This window comes from Ahaetulla prasina, chromosome 2, assembly GCF_028640845.1.
Source record: "Ahaetulla prasina isolate Xishuangbanna chromosome 2, ASM2864084v1, whole genome shotgun sequence".
Taxonomy (NCBI): domain Eukaryota; kingdom Metazoa; phylum Chordata; class Lepidosauria; order Squamata; family Colubridae; genus Ahaetulla; species Ahaetulla prasina.
Window position 1 is genome coordinate 233,345,872 of NC_080540.1, and position 23,348 is coordinate 233,369,219.

At 37.8% G+C, this 23,348-nt stretch overlaps 1 protein-coding gene across 1 annotated transcript in view; it reads right to left on the reverse strand.

Moving 5' to 3' along the window:
- The window catches only part of LOC131193592 (guanine nucleotide-binding protein G(q) subunit alpha), a 112,217-nt gene that overhangs the window by 61,286 nt on the left and 27,583 nt on the right, over window positions 1–23,348 (reverse strand). Inside the window, exon 2 of the mRNA XM_058173940.1 lies at window positions 14,357–14,541. Coding sequence (XP_058029923.1) covers window positions 14,357–14,541 — 185 coding nt within the window. The remainder of the gene's footprint in view (window positions 1–14,356; window positions 14,542–23,348) is intronic.

Consider the following 23,348-nt stretch of genomic DNA (forward strand, 5'->3'; position numbering starts at 1 on the left):
ACCATCTTCCCAGTGCCGAAGAAGCCCACCATCAAGGAACTGAATGACTACAGACCAGTTGCTTTAACATCTGTAGTCATGAAAACCTTTGAAAGGCTAGTGCTTTCCTACCTGAAAACCATCACGGATCCACTGTCAGACCCCTTGCAATTTGCATACTGAGCAAATAGATCAACAGATGATGCTGTTAATATGGCTCTGCACTACATCCTACAACATCTTGAGTCTCCAAAGACCTATGCAAGGGTCCTTTTTGTAGACTTTAGTTCAGCATTCAATACCATCATTCCAGACATTCTTCTAACTAAGCTAAACCAGCTACAGGTACCGGAACAGACTTGTAAGTGGATCACAAGCTTCCTAACAAACAGGAAGCAGCAGGTGAAGCTAAGCAAGATCACATCAAATACCTGTACAATTAGCACAGGGCCCCCCCAAGGCTGTGTGCTCTCCCCACTTCTCTTCTCTCTGTATACCAATGACTGCATCTCCAATGATCCATCTGTTAAGCTACTGAAGTTCGCAGATGACACAACAGTGATTGGTCTCATTCGAGACAATGACGAATCCGCATATAGACGAGAGGTCAAACGACTAGCCTTGTGGTGCAACCAAAACAATCTGGAACTGAACACACTCAAAACCGTAGAAATGGTGGTAGACTTTAGGAAAACCCTTCCATACTTCCACCTCTCACAATACTTGACAACACAGTATCAACAGTAGAAACCTTCAAATTTCTGGGTTCTATCATATCGCAAGATCTCAAATGGACAGCTAACATCAAAACATCATTAAAAAGGACAACAAAGAATGTTCTTTCTGCGCCAACTCAGTAAGCTCAAACTGCCCAAGGAGCTGCTGATCCAATTCTACAGAGGAATTATTGAGTCTGTCATTTGCACCTCTATAACTGTCTGGTTCGGTTCTGCAACCCAACAAGAAAAACACAGACTTCAGAGGATAATTAGAACTGCAGAAAAAATAATTGCTACCAACTTGCCTTCCATTGAGGACCTGTATACTGCACGAATCAAGAAGAGGGCCGTGAAAATATTTGCAGATCCCTCGCATCCTGGACATAAACTGTTTCAACTCCTACCCTCAAAACGACGCTATAGAGCACTGCACACCAGAACAACTAGACACAAGAACAGTTTTTTCCCGAAGGCCATCACTCTGCTAAACAAATAATTCCCTCAACACTGTCAGACTATTTACTGAATCTGCACTACTATTAATCGTTTCATAGTTCCCATCGCCAATCTCTTTCCACTTATGACTGTACGACTATAACTTGTTGCTGGCAATCCTTATGATTTATATTGATATATTGATCATCAATTGTGTTGTAAATGTTGTACCTTGATGAACGTATCTTTTCTTTTATGTACACTGAGAGCATATGCACCAAGACAAATTCCTTGTGTGTCCAATCACACTTGGCCAATAAAAATTCTATTCTATTCACATTGCTACCCAAATCCTTAGAAACATTTTGAAGGGGTATCTTTAGTCTTTATTTCTGTTGGTTTGAAATGGTATGATCAAGCAACACATATTGGTTTACTTCAGATTCTGCACGAAGAAAAAAAATTGATAGGAAAAGCACAAGGCTAAAGACAACTTCACATTTTGACAGTTTTGTACCCGTTTTCTTCACCTTGGTTACTTAGGGATGATGGGTAGCAGCAAAGCCACTGGAGTAGGTTTTCCCCTTACAGAACCCCAAGGGAAGCCAAATGAAGATATGAGGCAAGAATTCCCCTAATGAGAGAAGGGAGCTACAGCATCTCAAAAACAAAACAAACAAGTAACTTAAAGTAAATAGATTCCTCCCCACCCTTTCAAGCTAGGCCGGAAATAAATCAGCTTAGTTTTCCCACTCAGTTGACTTCATGGGAATACAGAGGCCCAGAGCTGTTTTCAAACTGGCACAGAATCCTCATGTGGAAGGGTCCTTAGAGAGATGCAGCACAAGACTGTATCTGGGAAGTAGACAATTAAAAATATTGTCCCTATATTAGGATCCAAGACAATAGCAGGCCTCTGGGTAAGGCGAATGGTGAATTTCAAATGTGAAATGTACTGTTTAACGGAGGTGTAAGAATTGGGCAGTTGACCTTCTGGTGCAAATCAGCTTTAAAAGAGTTTTCGCTCAGTACTTGATAGTTGCTATCCCCACTAGGCAGAGAATTTTTCCGATACAGAATCTACTAAATATGAGCACATATACCCATTTTGTGTTCTGTATTTTTCCTGTTCATCAATTAAGTCTTTATTGCTACATATCAGACTCTACAAGATCTGTGATACAATTACAGATAGTCCTTGACTTACAGCAGTTCATTCAATGACTATTGAAGTTACAATGGTATGAAAACAGTGGCATGACCGGTTTTCACACTTATGATCATTGCAGCACCCCCATGGTTATACGATCAGAATTCAGACGCTTGGCAACTGACTCATATTTATGATAGCTGTAATGTTTCAGAGTCAAGCAATCCCCTTTTGCAACCTTCTGACAAGGAAATTAATGGGGAAGCCAGATTTGCTCAACAAGTGTGTTACTGTCGTGTCCCACTCCTCCGCTGACAGCTGGGTCAGGGAAATCCGAATCAGGCTTGCCTCTGCAGCTCTGCCCAAAGTCCTAGCAAAGTCCTCAGAGCAGGCAGGAGACCAGTAAGTGACTTCAGCAAGATAAGTTCAACTTTTGCCTGACTCAGAGACTGCCAGAAAGCAGATCCTTTATATAGGCCATGGGGTGTGGCTCCATGACTCAGCACTCATTAAGGCCTGCCCCTCCCTTCCCTCTGTTGCCTCCGCCTATCCAATCTTCTGATGCGAGGATTACTCCAATCAGCTGTTGGGAATAAACCCTCCTCAGGCTTAGATGCTGTGGAGGAGGGGGAGGGGTCTAGCTGCTCCGTTTGCCTGGGCATGGAGTCAGGGCTGGGGCCGGGAGATTCTCCTTCTTCTGCAGTTTGTGTGGGCATGGAGCCAGGACTTGGGCCGGGAGGCATACATTCCTCAGTGTTCGGGAGCAGGTAAGAAGGCCCTGGCTGCTCTGAGGGCGGGCAAAACACAACAGTTACTAACGTAACAACTGTGGCAAGAAAGTTGTAAAATGAGGCAAAACTCACTTAAACAACAGAAATTTTGGCCTCAATTGTGGTTGTAAGTAGGGGACTACCTGTATTTTACAACGTGGTCAGACCAGTGTGCATATATATACACATGCATATAATCAAACCATCGAAAAAGGTAAAGCAGATGCTTGGGAAAAAGCCACACTCTTAAGAAATACCTGAAAAGGAACAAATAAATGTCCCTGTTTAACTCTGATTGGATTTTTGTCTGACAGGGTTGTGTATATATGTATTGTGTTGCACAGGCACATACGTATAGAAAAACATTGCATAGGGAGAGATATAAATTACTATATGAAGAAACAAAATCTGTTTTCTAAACAGCAAGATCTTTTTTTACTAGAGTCGGCAAATGTCTTCTAAATGTCTAAACTATCCTTTTACCATCTTTTAACACTGCATTTTGCATTAAAGGGCTAAGAGGCCTCCCAGCTTGGCTGTCTGCTCTGACCTAAAAGCTAGTCCAAGCTTGCCAGAAATCTCATGAAACTGGAGTTTCTTTTGAGGACAAAATCTCTATTGTTTATAAAAGGGATTATTCTAGCAGTCCTGGTAGGAGTAACTGAGGTGAAAAAACCAAATATTCTCTTTAGGTCATGCACTGTTAATAGGTATAGTATATAAAAGGGAATACAAAACAAGATTATTTCTGTTACAGTTACGTTTTAGACAAAGCAGAAATTACTTTCAGTAATACTGTTTTACTACTAATTTATGACCTCATTCAAGAATATGCTTTTAGTGAATTATTTTTTCTCAAGTTTACCGTCTTTATATTATGAATTTATGGATTAAATATGCAACTGGAACCGCTGACATATAACTCTTTTCAGTAATATATAAGTCTGGAGAATATAGAATTCAGACATACAAATAAATTAACTCATAATTTGGAACTGTTCAGAAGTTAGAAGCTGACATCATTTGGGAGGCCCTGATTGATTATTTCTCTTTTGTCCTTTTTATTTCTCCAACAAATGAACAATTACAAAAGATGAAGAGAGAATAATCTATAAATTCTGAAATACTTTACAATGGTCATCACCAATTAAAAAATGAGGAAAAAGGTATATTGTACGCTGCTCTATCAGCAGTCTCTAAATTTGATTAAATAAACAAATAAATGCAAAGAATTTCCTATGACTTCTCATTGAGTAATAATTGCTTAGTATTTGAACAAATCAATTATAAACATAATTTCATATGATAAAAGAAACTTTACTAGATATGATCCGTTCACAGAATTAAGCTTACCAATCTTCACATTGAAATTTCTCTACTATATATAATAACTATACTCAGATAACATTCTTGTATATGAAAGTGTCATACAGTACATTGAAACATAAGCTAACCAAGTACATTGTGTTCACATAACACACCGTGTTGGGGAAGAAGGAAGAAAACTTTTTTCTGCTTTATGTAATTAAATAGAAGAACAGCAACAAAAGAACAAGAAAATGGAAAAAAGCAAAATGGTAACAGCAAAATAAATACTAAGGCATTTTGTCCATATACATAAGTATAGAAAATTTTACACCATAGCTTCTATAAAAGATGATTATATTTTATTTTAATTGTGCAAACATCATCCAAATCTTTAAACAAGTTGCAAGTAACATCAGGCATTCAATTTATTTAGTATTTAACATTATAACTGTAGGTTTGTGCTGCTGAAGCATCTGTTTCTTAGCAATAAGAATGGCATATTTACTTCTACTATCAACAATCCCCAAAAGAATGACTAATTTTCTTTTTTTCCCCATTTAAAATTCTGTTGCCAACTCATTTCATTCTGTAAGATGGGTGGCACAATAAATAAATAAATAAAATAATGAATGAATGAATGAATGAATAAATAAATAAATAAATAAAATTAATATTTTTAAGGTAAGGTTAAAATTAGTACCTCCACAGGAATGCTGATTAATAGTACTGGAAAGACTGAAATGGAACTAAATATAATACTAATGAGATTAAATCACTCTTCAAAGCAATTGACTTCTGGTTTAAGACTATCCCTTGCTTACCTTTAATGGGAACCAGCTATCTAAAATGAGATGTCATCTCCCAATTTTAAGGAATCATAATTACATTATGGTGCAGTTAAAGAACGTCAGTAAGTAAGTTAGAGTAAGTTCGTCTCCTAGAACAATAATGCAAGTCATTTTACCATCTGAACACCAGTGCAATTTTTCTGTGAAGCAGTGGTTGGCATAAGATGCACATTAAAAGGGGTCCTTTTAACCCTAAATCTAACCTATTACTACTATGTCAATGGGCAGAAAATGTACCTTTAAAAAATCCTACTTGGTTGAAGATGCATACATGCTTGTGCACGTGGCACACTCACATTTACACACACACACACACACACACACACACACACACACACACACGCTCTGTGAATGAAAGATAATTTATTTTATGTCATCTGGAACAAACTGATTTGAAGAAAGAAACTATTATACAGTAAACACTGTTGTTTTTAACGTTATCTACTGTCAAGTGGACAAGCCGCCAGACACAGTGCTGAATCACATAGTATCATCAATGTACAGAGGAGCACAGGAAGCCCAACAGGAAGACAGCAAAGAAGGATGCACTACTAGATTGGAGTTAAAACTACAGAAGGGCCAAACGAGGCTACACTATTTCTGGAAGGCGAAGGGAAAAAGCACAGAGATGGCTAAGTTGCTTGCCTACAGAATTATTTTTAAAAATGTCCTTTTAAATAAAAACAATATACGGGGAAAAAGTATTTAATTGATTGCCTAAAATGGCAATAGATATTGCATCTTGCTGATTGAAATTTATGGAACACAATAAGTGGGGGAGGAACTCAATAGCAAAATGTATCTCATAAGAAGATAAAAAGTTGTTCTCAATTTCTTAATTTCCTATGTATGTCCCAGGCAACCACCATTTTATATTTGGATATATATTTTTCATCGCCATCATAACTGTGAGCAGTAGCTAACTAAGACAGTCTTATACAATACTTATACTCGTGATGGCAAACCTTTGATGTACCTACGAAACCATCTCGTGAGGTATGTATGGCTCCACTGGCCTTCACGGGCGCAGGAGCGCCGATACCCGGAAGAGTGGCGGTCCATTGTGCATGCGCGAGCCGGCACCCGAACACCCGGATACTGGCATGGAAGCACGCCCGACAAACAGCTGGCCATTGCGCATGTATGCAACTCAACTCGGAAGGCCAGGTGCTGGCCTGCGCATGCGTGACAGAACGCCGCTCTTCAGGGTTCTGCCGCTACCGCGTGTGCAATGGCTAGCTGACCGGCACACGTGTGATCACAGGAACACAGAATAGGAGCCAGCGAGGCCGCGCATTCTTTGCGGGATGGTTTTGTGTGCCGCTTCCGGCACATGTGCCATAAGTTTGCCGACACTGACTTATACAATACTACCTGCACAATTATTGCCCTGCAGCATGACCCATGTTAATTTAAGTTTCAGCTCACAAACAGTGCTTTCTTCCACACTATCTTCTCACACCTATCATTCTTGTTCAGTGCCTTTCTTATAATGGATATAGTACGTATATATACTATAGTATGTATATATGTGTATAGATAGATAGATAGATAGATAGATAGATAGATAGATAGATAGATAGATAGATAGATAGTACAAAGGTGATCTGTGAATCCTTCGTTTTTACCCTTGGGTTTCTTGTTGTATGGGAAATGTATTGGAACAGTATGTATTTTTCTGGGGTGATTTTCACTAGATGATTACTTCTGGGAAAATTAACAATAGCATTACATTTTCTTCATTATCTGTCTAATCATGATCTGATGGATACCAAAATCTTTTGTGACAGTTTTTCTTGCTCTTTCCAACCTTGCAACTATCAAGTACCCTTTTTGGAGGTCTGCCTCATCCACTTCTAGAGTAGTCTCCAATGGAGCAATCAATACATTCTGCATTTTTTTTTAGGAGAAGGACTTCCATTTTCAAATCTGATTACTGTCTCCTTTATTGGAACATTTGATTCAACTTACTCTTAGGAAAGTTGATTATCCTACACTGAATGTTGGATCAACATAATACACAATGCTTCTTGGAATACTGTTTGTTTAACCACTTTTCCTTATTAACTTAGAGGAAGTTCTGATCATATTGTGAATCACAGTACTGCAGGATTATCAATAGGAATACATGGTTCGCTCCCTGTCACTGCTATTGCTGAGCATGGTATTTTTCTAATATGGAATCAATCTTTTCTCGATGACAATTTTGGCAAAGAGGAAAATGACAAATATTCATGACCATAATCCACACAGAAATGATAAGTAGCACCATGCCATAAATATGTCAGAGATCTTAGTATCTGCATATTTTTAAGTGACTGATCTTTTTTATTATCTCAAAAGTCATCCCTTTTAAGTGAGGTGAGCTATTAAAAAGGTGAGCTATTAAATTGACATTTCCTTAAAGTTGTATATGCAAGCATTTTATCAGAGGACCTATTACTAAACAAAAAACCAACTTCTCTCAACTGTGAGCTATCTGGGGCGCAGTGTGATAGATTACAACATGAGCCTGAAGGCATGCAATGATCGTTGAAAGCTTATTTAGTATTCCACCAATTCTTGTTCAAGTGATCCTTGATGGGACCCCGCATAATTTCTGCTACCATATTTCTTCAAATAGAAAAATAGAAACAATTTCTTCAAATAGTTAAGCAAAAAACACTTAAATAAAGTTCAAGTAAATATGCTTCCCCAAAAGACCAGACTAACAATAACTTTAGATGAACCATTTTCATAATTTGAACTCAAATTTGATTTGTATTCTGTCATAAACTATCTAATACATATACAAGCAATGCACTTGTCTCCTAGAAAAAATAGACATGGTCCAAGATAAAGGCATCCACAAAAGGCGAGATCCTATAAACACATGAGAGAAAAAATCCAAAACTTTCTTAAACATTTCAGATAAGTCCAGAAAAAGAGGAAAAAGAAAAAATATCACCTGTGCAATATGTCCAAGACTAAAAGGCTCCAAAAATGGCAGAAACATGTCTAATTTCTTCTGGTATCTTTTTCCAAGAACTAGCCTTGCTTTACCCTTCCATTCTAGAAGCAGTAAACGTGAGGTTCACAAAAAGTACAGGAGATATTACTAAAACTCCCTACTTCACTGTAGCTTTGGGACGATGTTCCTGTTGACGATAAAAAATAGTGGAGACTTTCAAATCTGTTGGTTGTTCATTCACTACCCAAAGAACTACACTGCTATACTGGCTAGTCAGTGGCTAGCCCCTTTCCATTCCTTCATTTATATAAGAAGGAACACAATTTCTTCAGCCTAATGTAAAAACCTACCTGATCTCTCTGATGTGCAAGAAGACATTTTTGATCATCTGTCTACTGGCTTTGTGAAATTCTGGAGCCATCCTTATCTCTATGCACATCACATCACAGCTCAAAACAAAACAAAAAGAGAGAGAGAGAGAGATGCTTGTTACAAAATAAGCCACTATAAGTCCCATAAGAAAGAAATTATTCCAGTGTTTTACAGGGACAGTAGCTGTCTTTCAAGAGCCATACATTTTTTCTTAGATGGTTACAAATGATCCAGAAGGAGATTTTAACAGTACTTTTCTCTTTACTTTTTTTTTAAAAAACAAAACCATTATTTTAAGCTTCTTTTGTATCTGCTACAATGACGCTTTCTAAGCATCAGACAAAATATAAACTGGTCTGTTGAAGTTTTTTTAAAAAAAATAAGCAACAAATCAAGGCAAATGTAAAAATGCAAGAACAAAAGCAAAGCAAATGCAAGGAAAGCAAATCCAAAAATGTATCTCCTTTAACTTCCACCACTGTCAATGTTCCAGCTGTTTCTTATCCACTGAATTAGACTTCAGTCCTAAACATACTTCTTTGGAAAGAAGCTTCACTAGGCTATGTTATATAATTCTTGGATATTTTTTTAAACAGCATGCAATATTAAGATTCATTAGGGCAAACAAATAATCAACAACTTTGTTACTTTATAGTGAGGCTGCTTTCATGATAGCAATTAAATATGTATATATTTCTGGTAGTCTTCAAGCCACCTTCTTTAACCTATCAGTCCTAGTCCCATGCAGCAATCAGGGGGAAAAAAGCTTGCATATACAGCTTAAGGAAATGTTGATTTCATAGCTTACCTTTAAAAACCAAAGCTGATTGGGGAAAAAACCAAATAGCTTACTAAAATTAACACTCAGATTAAGATACATTTTCTTAGTAAAAGATTTAAGTAATTCCAAAATAGCTTTCCTTAGGTTATCAGTGGCACTCGTCTTTTATCTCTAGAATTGGGGTGTTAACTTGCGTCCCGCGTGCCAGATGCGTCATGTGTTAACCCCGCAGAGTTTACTGAAGGGGGAAAAGTCCCGATACATCACATGATGCTGCCGTGACAACACAAGTTTGATACCTCTGCTCTAGAACCCCTAATATTATAGGCAACAAAAGTAAACCCTAATTTAAAGACTAACGGGGGAAACCATGTGCAGTAGAGTCAGAGGTTTAGTTAGTAACTGGCAAATGCAACTTTTTTGCCTGAAATTCAGATTACATCTTAAGTCAAATGAACTGAAGGTTTATTGTACTTTATGTGCCATTTGCTATGGCCTCTCAGTGGAAAATAGTTGCTGCTTTCCATGTTTCCTGAAAGCATCTCAGTGGATTTGTGTTGAATTAAATTAGCTCTTCTCCTGATCTGGCATCTCTTCTGTTCAAGATCTGGGATGGACAATGTTTCCAAGACCACAGGCTGAGGTTCTCACTTTCTGGAGAGCTGTAAAGGCCATCTCTGAGGTAGTGCATAGCTGTAGTTTTTTTTTATTATTATTATTTTGTGACTTTTCAGATGGATATAGGTATGCAAGAAGGTTACCTCAAAGAAGCAAACCAATTCTGTTACCATCCTTAAGACCTGAAAGATCCAACATTGTGCCACTACAATTTTTCAACTAAATGGTTTAATTTTAATGGTGTGGCCTTGGGCAATACAGTATATGCAGTCCACTACATTCCCACCCAGTTCTAGGCTGTTCCCAAATGCAGAAATATCATTTTTCACACAAACATATTCCACTGATAATGAACCTTGATAATGATAATGTTCACTGATAATGAACAGGCCGGGGTATTCCTGATTCAGTTGATATTTTCTTATTGCTAAAAGCATATTTCGCAAAGCCATATTTTCCCCCCAGATCATATGAACCTTTGTTCCTTTGTTTTATGGTGCCTTATCCAATCTCATCAGCCAGCCCTGTAATTACTGCTATGTGACAAAAGGCAAGAATTGCTTTGCTCATTCAGTGAGCTGTTGTACACCAATGACACCCTACAAATTGAGAAATGCTATAGTGAATTATCTAAATTGAGAGCCAAAAGTAAATCCCCCCCAACAGATCTCTCGCACAAATGCTTTCATTTCATCCCAGAAGAAACTGATACACACCAAAAGTATTATTGCATAGTGTTTTGTTTTAGAAAGCAATTGCTACATTTTTCCTAGTTTCCTCAGATTTGACCATCCAATCACACATGTACCTAATTGCTTTTAGAGTAGATATTTCTGAACGAATTAATTGCTAAAAGACATATACTGATCAATTAAAAAAGCAGGCATATTTAAAAAGAAGATGTGCTGCTAATGAGTATAAAAGACCTAGAATAAAGTCGGCATGTAACAATACTAACAATAATCACAAAAGTATTTTATTTTATTGAAATTCTTCCAAGTTATACAGTCATCAACTTAATTTAACAATTATTATTTAAAAAATAACTGCAATTTGGGATAAATCAAATGCTTTTGATTGGATTTCTCCTCCCATTCTTTTTTCTTTACTTAGGAATTCTAGGACGCAAGCATATGCATAATATTTTGACATTTATTACCCTTCCTCTTGGTCAAACCTTATTAACAAAATCAGGACTTTTCATATGGATCTAAGCAATCAGTACTACTATTACTATATATACAAACTCTTCCCAGGTCAGCCTATAAAGATTCATGAATCTATGCCGCTAATCTACCTAAAATAGAAATAGCATTTAGGCTTATATACTGCCCCATTATATGCTGCCCCTTCATGGATTACTCTCTTGTCATGGCGAAGGGGCTTGCGTAGCTCAATGAAGCTATGAGCTATGCCGTGCAGGGACACCCAAGACGGACAGGTCATAGCGGAGAGTTCTGACAAAATGTGATCCCCTGGAGAAGTATCTTTGCCATGAAAACCCCATGGACAGTACAAAAAACAACAACAACTGCCCCATACCATTTTACAGCACTTTCCGGGTAGTTTATAACAAGCATTATAAAAATGGGTCTCGAGCAAGCCCCTTATGGTGGTGGCTTGCTCAGCTGTTAAAGCAGCGCGGCATAAGGTGACAGCTGCAAGCTGCTTCTCAGCTGAACAGCACTGGTAAGGGGATGGGGCGGGAAGCGATGATTGATCGCTTTGCCCTGAAGGCAAGGCACCTCGGGTGATTTGAGGGCCTGCAACGGTGTCAGTGGCGGCGTTTCCAGCCGAAGCTGAACTGGCCAGCACACAAGAACAATTTAAAGCGAATCGGAGGAAAAACCTGAAATATTGAAGTACAGGTGGTCCAGGGATGGATTGAATCAGAGAAACTGCCAATATATTTCATCAGATCAACTGAGTCGAAAAACGAGCTGACAGAAGCACGTGGAGGCGTGGCCAAAAAAATTATGACTCAGTCTCTAGGCAGAGACAACTGTATCAACCCATTCCTGGCCCATTCCGCAGCCTATTGGGAGAATAGCAATAGCATTTAGGCTTATATACTGCCCCATACCATTTTAAAGCACTCTCTGGGCGGTTTATAATAAGCATTATAAAATGCCTCTCAAGCAAGCCCCTTATATTGTTTTCCACCCCCTCTACTCTAATCTGCTCTGTTGGCCATTGTTTCTTCAAGCTGTTCCCAGAATATATTCTCTGATACTGGTTTCCCTTTTGTGATGCCATACATCAGGATTGAGCAACTACTTTTTCTGTTTAAAAGTAATAGTTTCCACCAAAACCATTTGTTGGAAGTTGCATCATATGTCAAAGCAAAGGGAATAGACCGCCTGTGCTCTCTCTCTCTGTTTCTTAGATCCTTTTTTTTTCACTTTCTCTCTTTTAGAGATACTCTTTTCTTTCTTTTCTTCCTCTTAACTGTAGCACACTGCAAGTACCTGGTGCCAGAAGTCTGCCTTCATCCCTAGACGAGGGCTTCTGAAAAAGGCCAAGAGGTTGCAGGGGGTCCAGTCTGCCTTAGCAGTAATAATGTTATTCTGACTAAAAGAGTTGAAGTGGACAACATGTCATTTCTGATTTCTTTTTGACCGTTCTTACTTTCTGCTCTCCAACTCCATTCCATTTGCAAGAGAGGCAATCATCCAGCAATCCAGAATTACATTTAATCGCAAAGGAAAGGTGGCCCACTTTTCTCATTTATTATTTTCATCAGCTGACAAGTGATAGGCTTTAATTAGCCTTTTGGCAAGAGAGGTTAAATTTTACCTTTCTCTAAGCCAGGGGTGTCAAACTTGCGTCATCACGTGATGTATTACAACTTTTTCCCCCTTTGCTAAACTGAGTGTGGGTGTGGCCAACACATGACGCATTTGGCCCACGGGTCACAAATTTGACACCTGTGCTCTAAGTGTTGGCATATAAACCTCCAATATTTTTCAAAGTTAACATTCCTCTATTTCCTTCAGACTCAGTTACAGATAGTCCTCAAGTTATGACAATTGAGCCCAGAATTTCTGTTGCTAAGCAAGACAGTTGTTAAGTGAATGCTGTCCCATTTTATGACTTTTCTTGACACAGTTGTTAAGTGAATCATTGCAGTTGTTAAGTTAGTAGCACGGTTGTTCAGCGAATCTGGCTACCCCATTGACTTTGCTTGTCAAAAGGTTGCAACTGGTGACCACTTGACCCCTGGACACTGCAACCGTCATAAATATGAGTTGGTTGCCAAGTGTCTGAATTTTGATCACATGACCATGGGGATGCTGCAGTGGTTGTACGCGTGAAAAACGGTCATAAGTCACTTTTTTCAATGCCATTGTGACTTTGAACAGTCACTAAAGGAACTGTTTTAGGTTGAGGACTACCTGTTCTTAGAATTTTGAAAATTGCTCTCAATAACTAGCAGGAAATGCCCAGTATTCTTATTTCTCCTGCAGATAATTACAATATCAGAAAAAAAAGTAGACACGATTTTTCCCAAGCACATTTCAGCAAAAATTTAGGGGAGATAAGGCGGAATCAAGACAATATTCTGAATATAATTCATGACCTTATATCATCAATGAGCAAGTTTCATGTTGTCTAAGGGCAAAATTCTTGATGTGCTTCCATGCAGCTTATATTTGTTAAATTATTTTTAGGATGTGTTCCTTCAAGCACAGATTGGTTGTTTCTAATTTCCTCAATCTTTGGCATACTATGATACCATAAACTGTGAAACTGGCACCACTTCTTGTATCTTTTTATATTGAGTAAACAGTAGACATTCTCCTTTGGGGGAACTATTCTTATGATCTGCAGAAGCCATTCTGGATAAGAAGACAGCAAAAAACTCATTCAGCTTTCTCTTACTTGCTGGAGATAATGACAATAAATACTTAAAAATTAAGATTTCCTTCCAGACATTTTGTACTTTATCTATGAAATCTTGTTCTATTTTATAGGTCTAGTTTATACAGATTTCCTAATTTTTCACCTAGGTTGTAAAAATATTTGGGTGCTACAGTGTAGCAATTTAGCATACATATAGGAGATCATATGATTCAATATGACTTTACAGAAAAAGACATACAAAGTCACATACAAAGCAAGCATGTTAGGGTTAGATAAGGAGAGAGATAAGGATGACTTTCTGTGTGAAAGGAAGAGTGATTAGTCGTGTGACTTCCCATTCAATAGTCCATAATTACTACAGAAAAACTAAGGAAGACAAAACATCCAACAGAGTAGAGACTTAAATTTTTTTATCAATATGCTTTAAATGTCACATTCTATTACTTTCTGCACTAGATGATAAGAGTCTTTTATTTTCCAGAACTGTAAAGCTATAAATTCAAAGCCATCCAATACAATAATTGGAAAATAATTTCTGGAATATTTAAAATAGATAGCCTACCTTATTATGCTCATAATTGTATGGGATTCTGAGTGTATCCATAGCTCTGATCATAGACTGTATGGCTGTAAATATATTCTGATACACGAGCTTTGTGAACCCTCTTTTGTCTTCATCAGAATATCCTGAACCGTGAATGATTCTCATTTGTTTGATAAATGTGCTTTTGCCACTTTCTCCTGTACCTGCAAAACATTTGAAAAGAGATGCATCATTAGATTACAATGGTTGTAGAAGAAGCATCAGCTCCACAGCTTTACTTGCCTATTTTAAGAATTAAACTAATAAAAGAATGTAAGCCCTAACAATTAACGTATTCCATTTCACAATACTAGGTTAATGAATTAAATCAAACCTAAACCTTTGTCACTATAAGCATTACTTAATCTCTGCCTTGTTGTCACATGAAGAAGTAATTTGCACCTAACAATCAAACATTTTATATACAGTGTAAATCTCATTTTCCAAGTGAGAATATTCTCTGTCACTAATAATCAAGTAATTAGCTACTTCATCACAGTACCACTATAACCTTATGTGATAATGAAATACAGAAAAATATCCATATCATCACAAAGTACTTTAGACCCCCCTCAATCAATTTTAAAAGCATTTCACTCAAAATGCTTTTAACTATGTTTACACTTTAGAGTTAGTTTTAATATTTTTGTTAATTTGCATTTGGAAGTATTTATGTGCCCTTGTCCCTTTCCTATAAGGGAGCCAAGTAAACCTTATCCTTTTTACACAAGAAAATATTTTACAAACATACAAAATATAGAAGATACTATATATGTGACATAACAGCAGAGAGGCAATGCTTCTATTTTTGTGTCACAACGAACAAGTTCATACACTAAAAAAACAGAAACTTGTATTCATCTCCTGATTTCACTCTAGATGCTTAAAGTAGATGCCCCAAAAGAAAACAATTCTATATATCAGCCTGCCAAGAATTCAACTATTTTTTTTTTATATCCAGGATGAAAATTAGAAAAATGAGAACATCCAAATTGTGACCAGGAAGGTAGCAGGCAAAAGAAATTTATCCCTACATAATGAAATGATTGCCTTTTAACAATTTTGCAGTTTCTGTTCCCTCAACACTATTTTGATATGACATGGTTCTCTAGTCCTTGAAGTTCTGCATACCTACCACTGATACTATAGAACATGATTATTAATGTTATTTTCCAAGATCTCATAAACTGTCTAATAAGGAATTATTAACCATCTTGTTTGCAGTTCAGCCAAGATGGGCCATTTATATATCACATGTAGGCAATGCTAACTGTTGGTAAATTACAATCAGCCTTCTCCCTTATAGTGAAGGATGCTTGAATGGAATGAAGAAAGCTAGATTGTATTTGAATTTTATTTGAATTCAAACACATTGCTGATTTACAAAGGAATACAGCATAAAAGACAGAAAATTTTTGGATGTGGTCTAAAAGAACCACTCCAACAAGTGAACTTAAAAGGAGGAGTAGGTCACTCAACTTAAATCAAATTTACTTTTTCATTGACAAATGTAAGATTGCACTGTAAGACTCTCAATGTATTTGTTAAACATGAAGAGAAAATTTGGAAAATCCAATTTTGATATTCATAGTTTATTTTGAACATCAGTGAATAATACCAAGCTGGCACAATATACAATCATTTCTTTCAATTCTGGAAGGGAAAAATTGAACAATTATTTCCCATATACTGTTTTCTTTGTTCCATATTCTAAAAGTAATTTAAATCCTCAACAGATCTGGGATTTGATGATGATGATGATGATGATTTACTTTATTAATTAAATATGAATCTCAGTCAACTGAACAATCAAAAATGCATCACAAATACCATTGACTGGTGTTAATGATACAGGATGCTGCCAGCATCCTAGGTATCAACCAAGTACCTTCTTAAGATGTACAATGTTCCAAGTAGCACAGTTTTTTGCAGTTCTGCTGGTGTTATTGCAGAAAGCTGCAATTTGTTGATTTACCTTATAAAATTATTATTAGCATTAGCATTAGGATTAAAATTCTATACCAACAGAATTTATGATGCTGGCTGTAAGTATAAATCCTGCAAAATGATAAATTTGGGATACTGTTATATACTTTGGAATTCCAGCATATTTTAACATTAAACTGCTATTGTAAATATTTGTAAACTGCTCAGAGAGAGTGAGATGGGTGGTATATAAACGTAATTAATAACATAAATAAATAGTTGACCAAATATAACTCAGCTCTTTATTTTAAGATGGAGTGAAGAGAAACTCTGGCAGTTTGTTTTTTTTATAATATTTCTGGTCTAAAGTTCATCAACAATGAATTGCAGCAAACTTTGTACCATCTATCTAAAGATGAAGTATCAGTAAGATAAAGGAGTTGTTGATTAACTTGCTTCTTCAAGTTCATTAACAGGCATGAAAACTCTAATATACCGCTTCATAGTGCTAGTGGCTTTACAGCCCTCTCTAAGTGGTTTGCAGAGTCAGCATAATGCCCCCAACAATTTGGAACCTCGGAAGGGGGGAAGGCTGAGTCAACCTTGAGCCTGGTGAGGTTCGAGCTGCCAAACTGCTGGCAGCTGGTGATCAGCAGAAGTAGCTTGCAGTACTGCACTCTAACCACTGCGCCACCATGGCTCATATTGAACAATTGAACAATTACTTCCTGACTTTATGTTCCTGTTAGTACATCCCAAAATAGCATTGACTGTTTTAACAGCCACATAATACTATGGACCTATATTCAACTTTTCTTCTATGGGAACATCTAGATGTTTTTCATATGTAATACTCCCAAGCCAGTTCTCCTCTATCCTATACTTGTGCCTTTCATTTTTTCTTGTTAAACTTCATTCTCCTTGGGTCCACTGATGAAGTTTCTCTATAATGTTTTTAGGAGAAGAACTATTATGGAAAACAAAGCAAAGGTTATTACTAATCGTAATATTGGGAACAATCCCAAAACATCTAAGCACTACTTGAACGCCATCAGCATTGATAAAATCACCATCAGTCAATTGCTTTGCTTGGAACAGCTTATATCTTGACACAACACTTTTAATACCAAAAAGTAACATCTGCCTATCCCAGGTCCTTGAGGAGTTGATAGGTAGATAAAAAATGCCAACAACAATCCAAACATCTGGCTATGTGACCAACTATAACAACATTAAAATTATGTGTCAACATATGGTACTTGTCTCAATCTTCCAATCAAAGTTGAAGTAAAGCCAATAACAAGTACCGTTTGGTTTTGATTATTAGTCAATAATGAATCCATGTAGGAATTATGGTCATCTAGCTCATATTTTACCATTTTGTTCATGAAAATATTGTAAGACTTTGCTGAGGTCAAGGTATACTATATTCATGGCATTCCCCTGATCTAGTAATTCTACTGAGAAAAAAAGGGTATTTTGCCAGGACTTCCTTGTGTCAAACCTATGTTTGCTGTTATTAACTTTGCATTGCTATCTAAGTGTTCATAAATTTGATGCTTAATAATCTGCTGAAGGACCTTGTCCCATGCTGCTGTCAAACTGATAAGTCTGTCATTTCCTGCATTGTCCTCCTTTCTCTCTCTTTTTAATACAGAGGCAACATTTACATCCCTCCATTCTTCTGAAACCTTACCAGTTCATCAGTAGTTGTCAAAGAATATAGTAAGCAATACTATACTTCACTACTCTGGATTGTACTCAGTTTATATTTCAAAAGCCAAATTATGTCATTGTTTAGATTACAATTAACATAGCAGGTAGTACTTACTATACATATTTTATCAAGAACAAGTTAAATGTGGTGGAATGTAGAGGAATGTGGAGATAATCTAGATATAGATACGCATTAAGGGAGGAGGATAAAATAAAACTTAGTCCTGGAAAGGGAAAGTGTGAGAAAGAAATTCAAAATAATATCACTTGACTCTGTTGCTATGAGAGGAGACAAAGGCAGGCTTTTGTTATGCTCTACAATAATAAAGTAATATTCCTCGGATTCTTGTTCCTCTGATTTGATCTACTTTGAAGGGCAAATATTGAGTTGATATGAACCATAATCATGTCTTATTATCCCAAACTTTTTTCACCTGGTCAAGGGCTAATATCAGCATTTTCATTCCCATTGAAGTTAACATTTATAGTGGAGGGAAGAAAGCCATATAAGGACAAAGCTGTTGCCCCATTAATTTTCCCCAAGTGAACTTAAATGTCTGAATCTAAAATGGCATACTCAATTCACAGCATGCTCACAATTTTTGTGTACAGGCCCCTTGGCTTACAACCCTTCATTTAGTGACCATTTGAAGTTACAATGGCACTGAAAAAAGTGACATGACGATTTTTCACACTTACAACCTTTGCAGCATCCCTGCGTAACCAAAATTCGGATGCCGTAAACTAGCTAGTAATGGTTGCTGTTTCATGTAATCACCTTTTGTGACCTTCCGACAATCAAAGTCAAAGTCTGGGGAAGCCAGATTCACTTAACAACCATATTGCCAACTTAAGAACTGCAGTGATTCAAATAACAACTGTGCAAGAAAAGTTGTAAAATGGGGCAAAACTCACTTAACTATTGTCTCACTTAGCAATAGAAATTTTGAGGTATCTCCTTACCTAACCAAAAAACAGAATGACCAAAGATGCGCAGAAAAACAGCGGGACTAGGAGCAATTTCTGATTTCCAGATGGTTTCCCCACTGACTTTTCTTGAGGGAATCTGGCAGAGAGCATTGGAAAATTCTTCCTTTCCTTTCCTTCCCTTCTGTCGTGTCCCACTCCTCCGCTGACGGCCGGGTCAGGGAAATCCGAATCAGGCTTGCCTCTGCAGCTCTGCCCAAAGTCCTAGCAAAGTCCTCAGAGCAGGCAGGAGACCAGTAAGTGACTTCAGCAAGATAAGTTCGACTTTTGCCTGACTCAGAGACTGCCAGAAAGCAGATCCTTTGTATAGGCCATGGGGTGTGGCTCCATGACTCAGCACTCATTAAGGCCTGCCCCTCCCTTCCTTCTGTTGCCTCCGCCTATCCAGCCTTCTGATGCGAGGGTCACACCAATCAGCAGCTGTTGGGAATAAACCCTCCTCAGGCTCACATGCTGTGGAGGAGGGGGAGGGGTCTAGCTGCTCCGTTTGCCTGGGCATGGAGTCAGGGCTGGGGCCGGGAGATGCTCCTTCTTCTGCAGTTTGTGTGGGCATGGAGCCAGGACTTGGGCCGGGAGGCATACATTCCTCAGTGTTCGGGAGCAGGTAAAAAGGCCCCGGCTGCTCTGAGGGCGGGCAAGACACAACACCTTCCCTTCCTGTCCGTTCCCTTCCTTTCTATCAGACAAGTAAGTGGCTGCTGCTGGATGGGGGAGGGAGCCCAGGATTGAGAGACTGGCTGGGAAACTGTCATGGAACACTAAATGAAAATCATGTGGTCAGTTCAGCAGTGTAGCAGCAGCCAGTAACACTGAAGCAGCCACAACTTTTCCAAATTTCTTTCTGTCCGGAGTTATGGTCCTGGATTTTGGACATATTTTCTAAGCTCATTTGAGGTACTGTGGTTCAAAAATTGTTGCCCTATGATGCATATTTTTCCCAATTAAAGATCACACACACATATGTATAGATATATTGATAAAGAGTTGGTGCGAACGAGCAAGTGGCTATATACATTTTCTAATAAATAAATAAAATACATATACAAACACAGACAAACACAGCCCACAAAGGCAGCACACAACTCAACTGATGTCATGCATGAGATGCACGTATTTCTCCCTGGCCTTATGTGACATTGTTAAGAATACAGAAGGCGATATTATGTCGGGGTGGGTGGGGGAGAAGCTGTTTCTCCAAAATGAAGAGGAGGAAGACTGACTTAGCATAAAAGGAAGGATTTTGTAAAAGGCCTGTTTCCTGGGAACTTGAACACATTAGTAGTACCATTATGCCAAGTACTTTAACAGATAAAATACTCCAAAGGCAAAGAACCACAATTTCTCACAGGCAAACCCCATTCTTAGAACTTCACTGTCTTCTTCCTTCCAAATAGCAGGTATTATTTTACAAAATTTACCAGTGAAACAAATTAAGTTACCATTCTTCTTACACACAATGTTCTACAACATCAAGTTGGCAATAACGTGTGTTTTATTTCCAGCTCTTTCCCAACAGTTAGCACCTAGTCCCTGCATGGAGAAGTGAGACAAACACTGATTTATTTTGCTGCAAAGCATTTAAGCAAATGCATGAAAACACTAGTCATTTGTAACAGCAAGAATATTGTTAAGCCGTAATACAAAATGGCTAATTAGATGCAGACACTGTGTGTTGCAGTAATAGAAGTACTACTTACATACATTTACACACACATTAATTATCCTAACTAAATTTCAACAACAAGCTCCACCCATATTTAATTATTCTTAAAGCCATAATTTAACTCTCCCAAAAGATGCACAGCACACTTAAACCCATCTTAGCAGTTTCCCTTTCTACATCAATTCCACAGAAGTTAAATGTTTGATAGCTTCCATCCCTTCCTCTTATCTGTTTACATATGATCTGCTAGATATATTTACTACTTTTATCACTACAGTTACCACCAGAGTTCAAAATTCCCTGGCTATGCAGATCTTCAAGATAGCTTACTTATTCGTCTTATTCAGGGGTAGTTGGTTCAGGAATTCTGGGAGTTGAAACCCACAGGTTGTAAAGGGGCTACACCAGATCTTATCAATATGAAAAACAACTAGTGCTGGAGTTCTACTACTAATTTTAAATCTAATTTAAAAGCCAACAACAGTAAACAAATCACCTTAAAATACTGGCAGCAATCTTTTGAATTATACTGAGTGTGTCTTCAAAACAAATGAAGATTTGGGGCCATTTAAGGGTTTAAAGTGGAGGAATAGAAGATTTTGTCAAACACAAGTCTCCCGCTCCTATCCCTATTATTAAAAACTTAACAAAACAAAAAATACAAGCAGATAAGAAGTCCCCACCCCCTCTGGCAATGTATCTGTGCTGTTGGATGGCCCACGTTTTTTGGAAGACCAGAAAGCTAGTTGTGGTCCTTCAAATTTTGATCAACTGTGCTGTAAATCTTCAGAAGAAAATCTGACAGGCTATTGTGATACTGGCCAGACATATATCTTGCAATCTTACAGTACAGTAATTTTAGTTCTTTTAGGTTAAAAAAATACTTCTGAATGTTCAGAATTAGCTGCTAGTACAAAGGTTTTTCAAAATGACACATTTGCTGTTAGTCAAAATTCCATCTATGTATTAGGATGAGCTCTTAAGAATAGGACCTATATAAACAATAAACAAAAATATAGAAGCAAACCAGAAGTATTCTCCGTAGTTAACTACCACAGTGAATAACCAATCAGAGTGGAAAAATATAACCATCAGTTTAGTTATTTACAGTTTTTATGTTTTGTTCTATGCCATTTTAATCCCAGCAGCTCACAACACATAAATAAAAAATGTAAGTTTAAAAACCCTTAAATATTTAAAGATCAATTAAAATTTTAATAAAATAAAACCAGTGCACCTCAGCTGATAGTACCTAACACATCAAGTGAATCGAATTGCTGTTAGGCCAAAAGTTCCATAAAACCATTAATACTTTTTCAAGTTAGCAGGGTTATTGGCATCTTATGTTCCAAAGAGAAGATGCCATCACCAAAATGTTTGCCTATAAACTTCCCCAAAAGCAATCTTGTGAAGGTAGGAAGCCATAGCCTTTACTCCCCAATCAATTTAACATGGTGGGCTGATTCAACTTGAAAAAGACAGTCATGGAGGTAGATACCTAAAAGCCAAACCATGCAGGGTTTTACAGGTTAAAACTAGCAGTTTTAACTGGAAAGTTTTTCTATCCAAACAGAGTATGTCTGTCTGTCTGTCTATCATCCATCCAGCCGTCTATCCATCCATCTGTCTATCCCTCCATTATATTTAAGAACTGCCCATTTCCTTCACAGGGGGACTTTGTGTACAATATTGAATTTAATATTTTATTTGACCAAGTACGATTAGACACACAAGAAATTTGTCTCCGATGCAGAACCTCTCAGAGTACACACGCAAAGCAGCAGAATCATAAGAGTAATACCAATAAGAGGGGGGAGTAAGAAAGATAATAAGAAGGAAAAATAATAATACTACAGCCATACTAAATGGGTAAATACGTAGACATTAGACAGCAGTCACAACACTGTGAGAATTAGGTGTTCAGCAGAGTGAGAGCATGAAAAAAAACCCAAAGGCCATTGTTTTGGCCTGCAATGCTCTGTAGTGAGATCCCAAAGAGAGGAGTTGAAATAATTTATGTCCAGGATGTGAGGGGTCGGCCTTTGGTTTTCTCAGTTCTCCTTCTGACCCGCACAATATACCTATCTTCTATCAAAGGCAGTCTGGTTGCAATATTCTATCCTATAGCTATTCTATAACTAATTATAATAAAAAATAAAAGCATAAAAACAGTATGTAAAAATTTAAAAGCGGCAAGGAATCTTAAAAAAGCTGGGAGAGGAATTTCAGTGGGTTATGCAGCCACATGGCTGCATCCTCCTTTGCATGTCCCAAGCAAGGCCATTGAGCCATGTTTTACACCTTTACGGAAGGCCAAGGGAGTGCAGCCCTGTCTCACTTCCGGGGGCAGAGGGCGAAGGGAAAGGCAGCCATCAGACTTCTTTGACTGATAGGGTCCACAACCTTTCCTGCCTGATCAGGTGGGACAGGCTGATGTAATGGGACAAAGACAGTTCTTTAGGTAATCTGGGTCAATGCCATGTAGGGCTTTATAGGTCATACCTTGAATTGTACCTGGAAGCAGACCAGCACCCAATGCGGCTTGCATAGTAGAAGTGTTTCATGTGCCATTCTTTGGGTGCCAAAATTGCCTGTACAGCCACATTTGGTACCAGCTGAAGCTTGTGGAAACTCTTCAAGGATAGGTCCACGTAAAGTGCATTGCAGTAGTCCAAATGG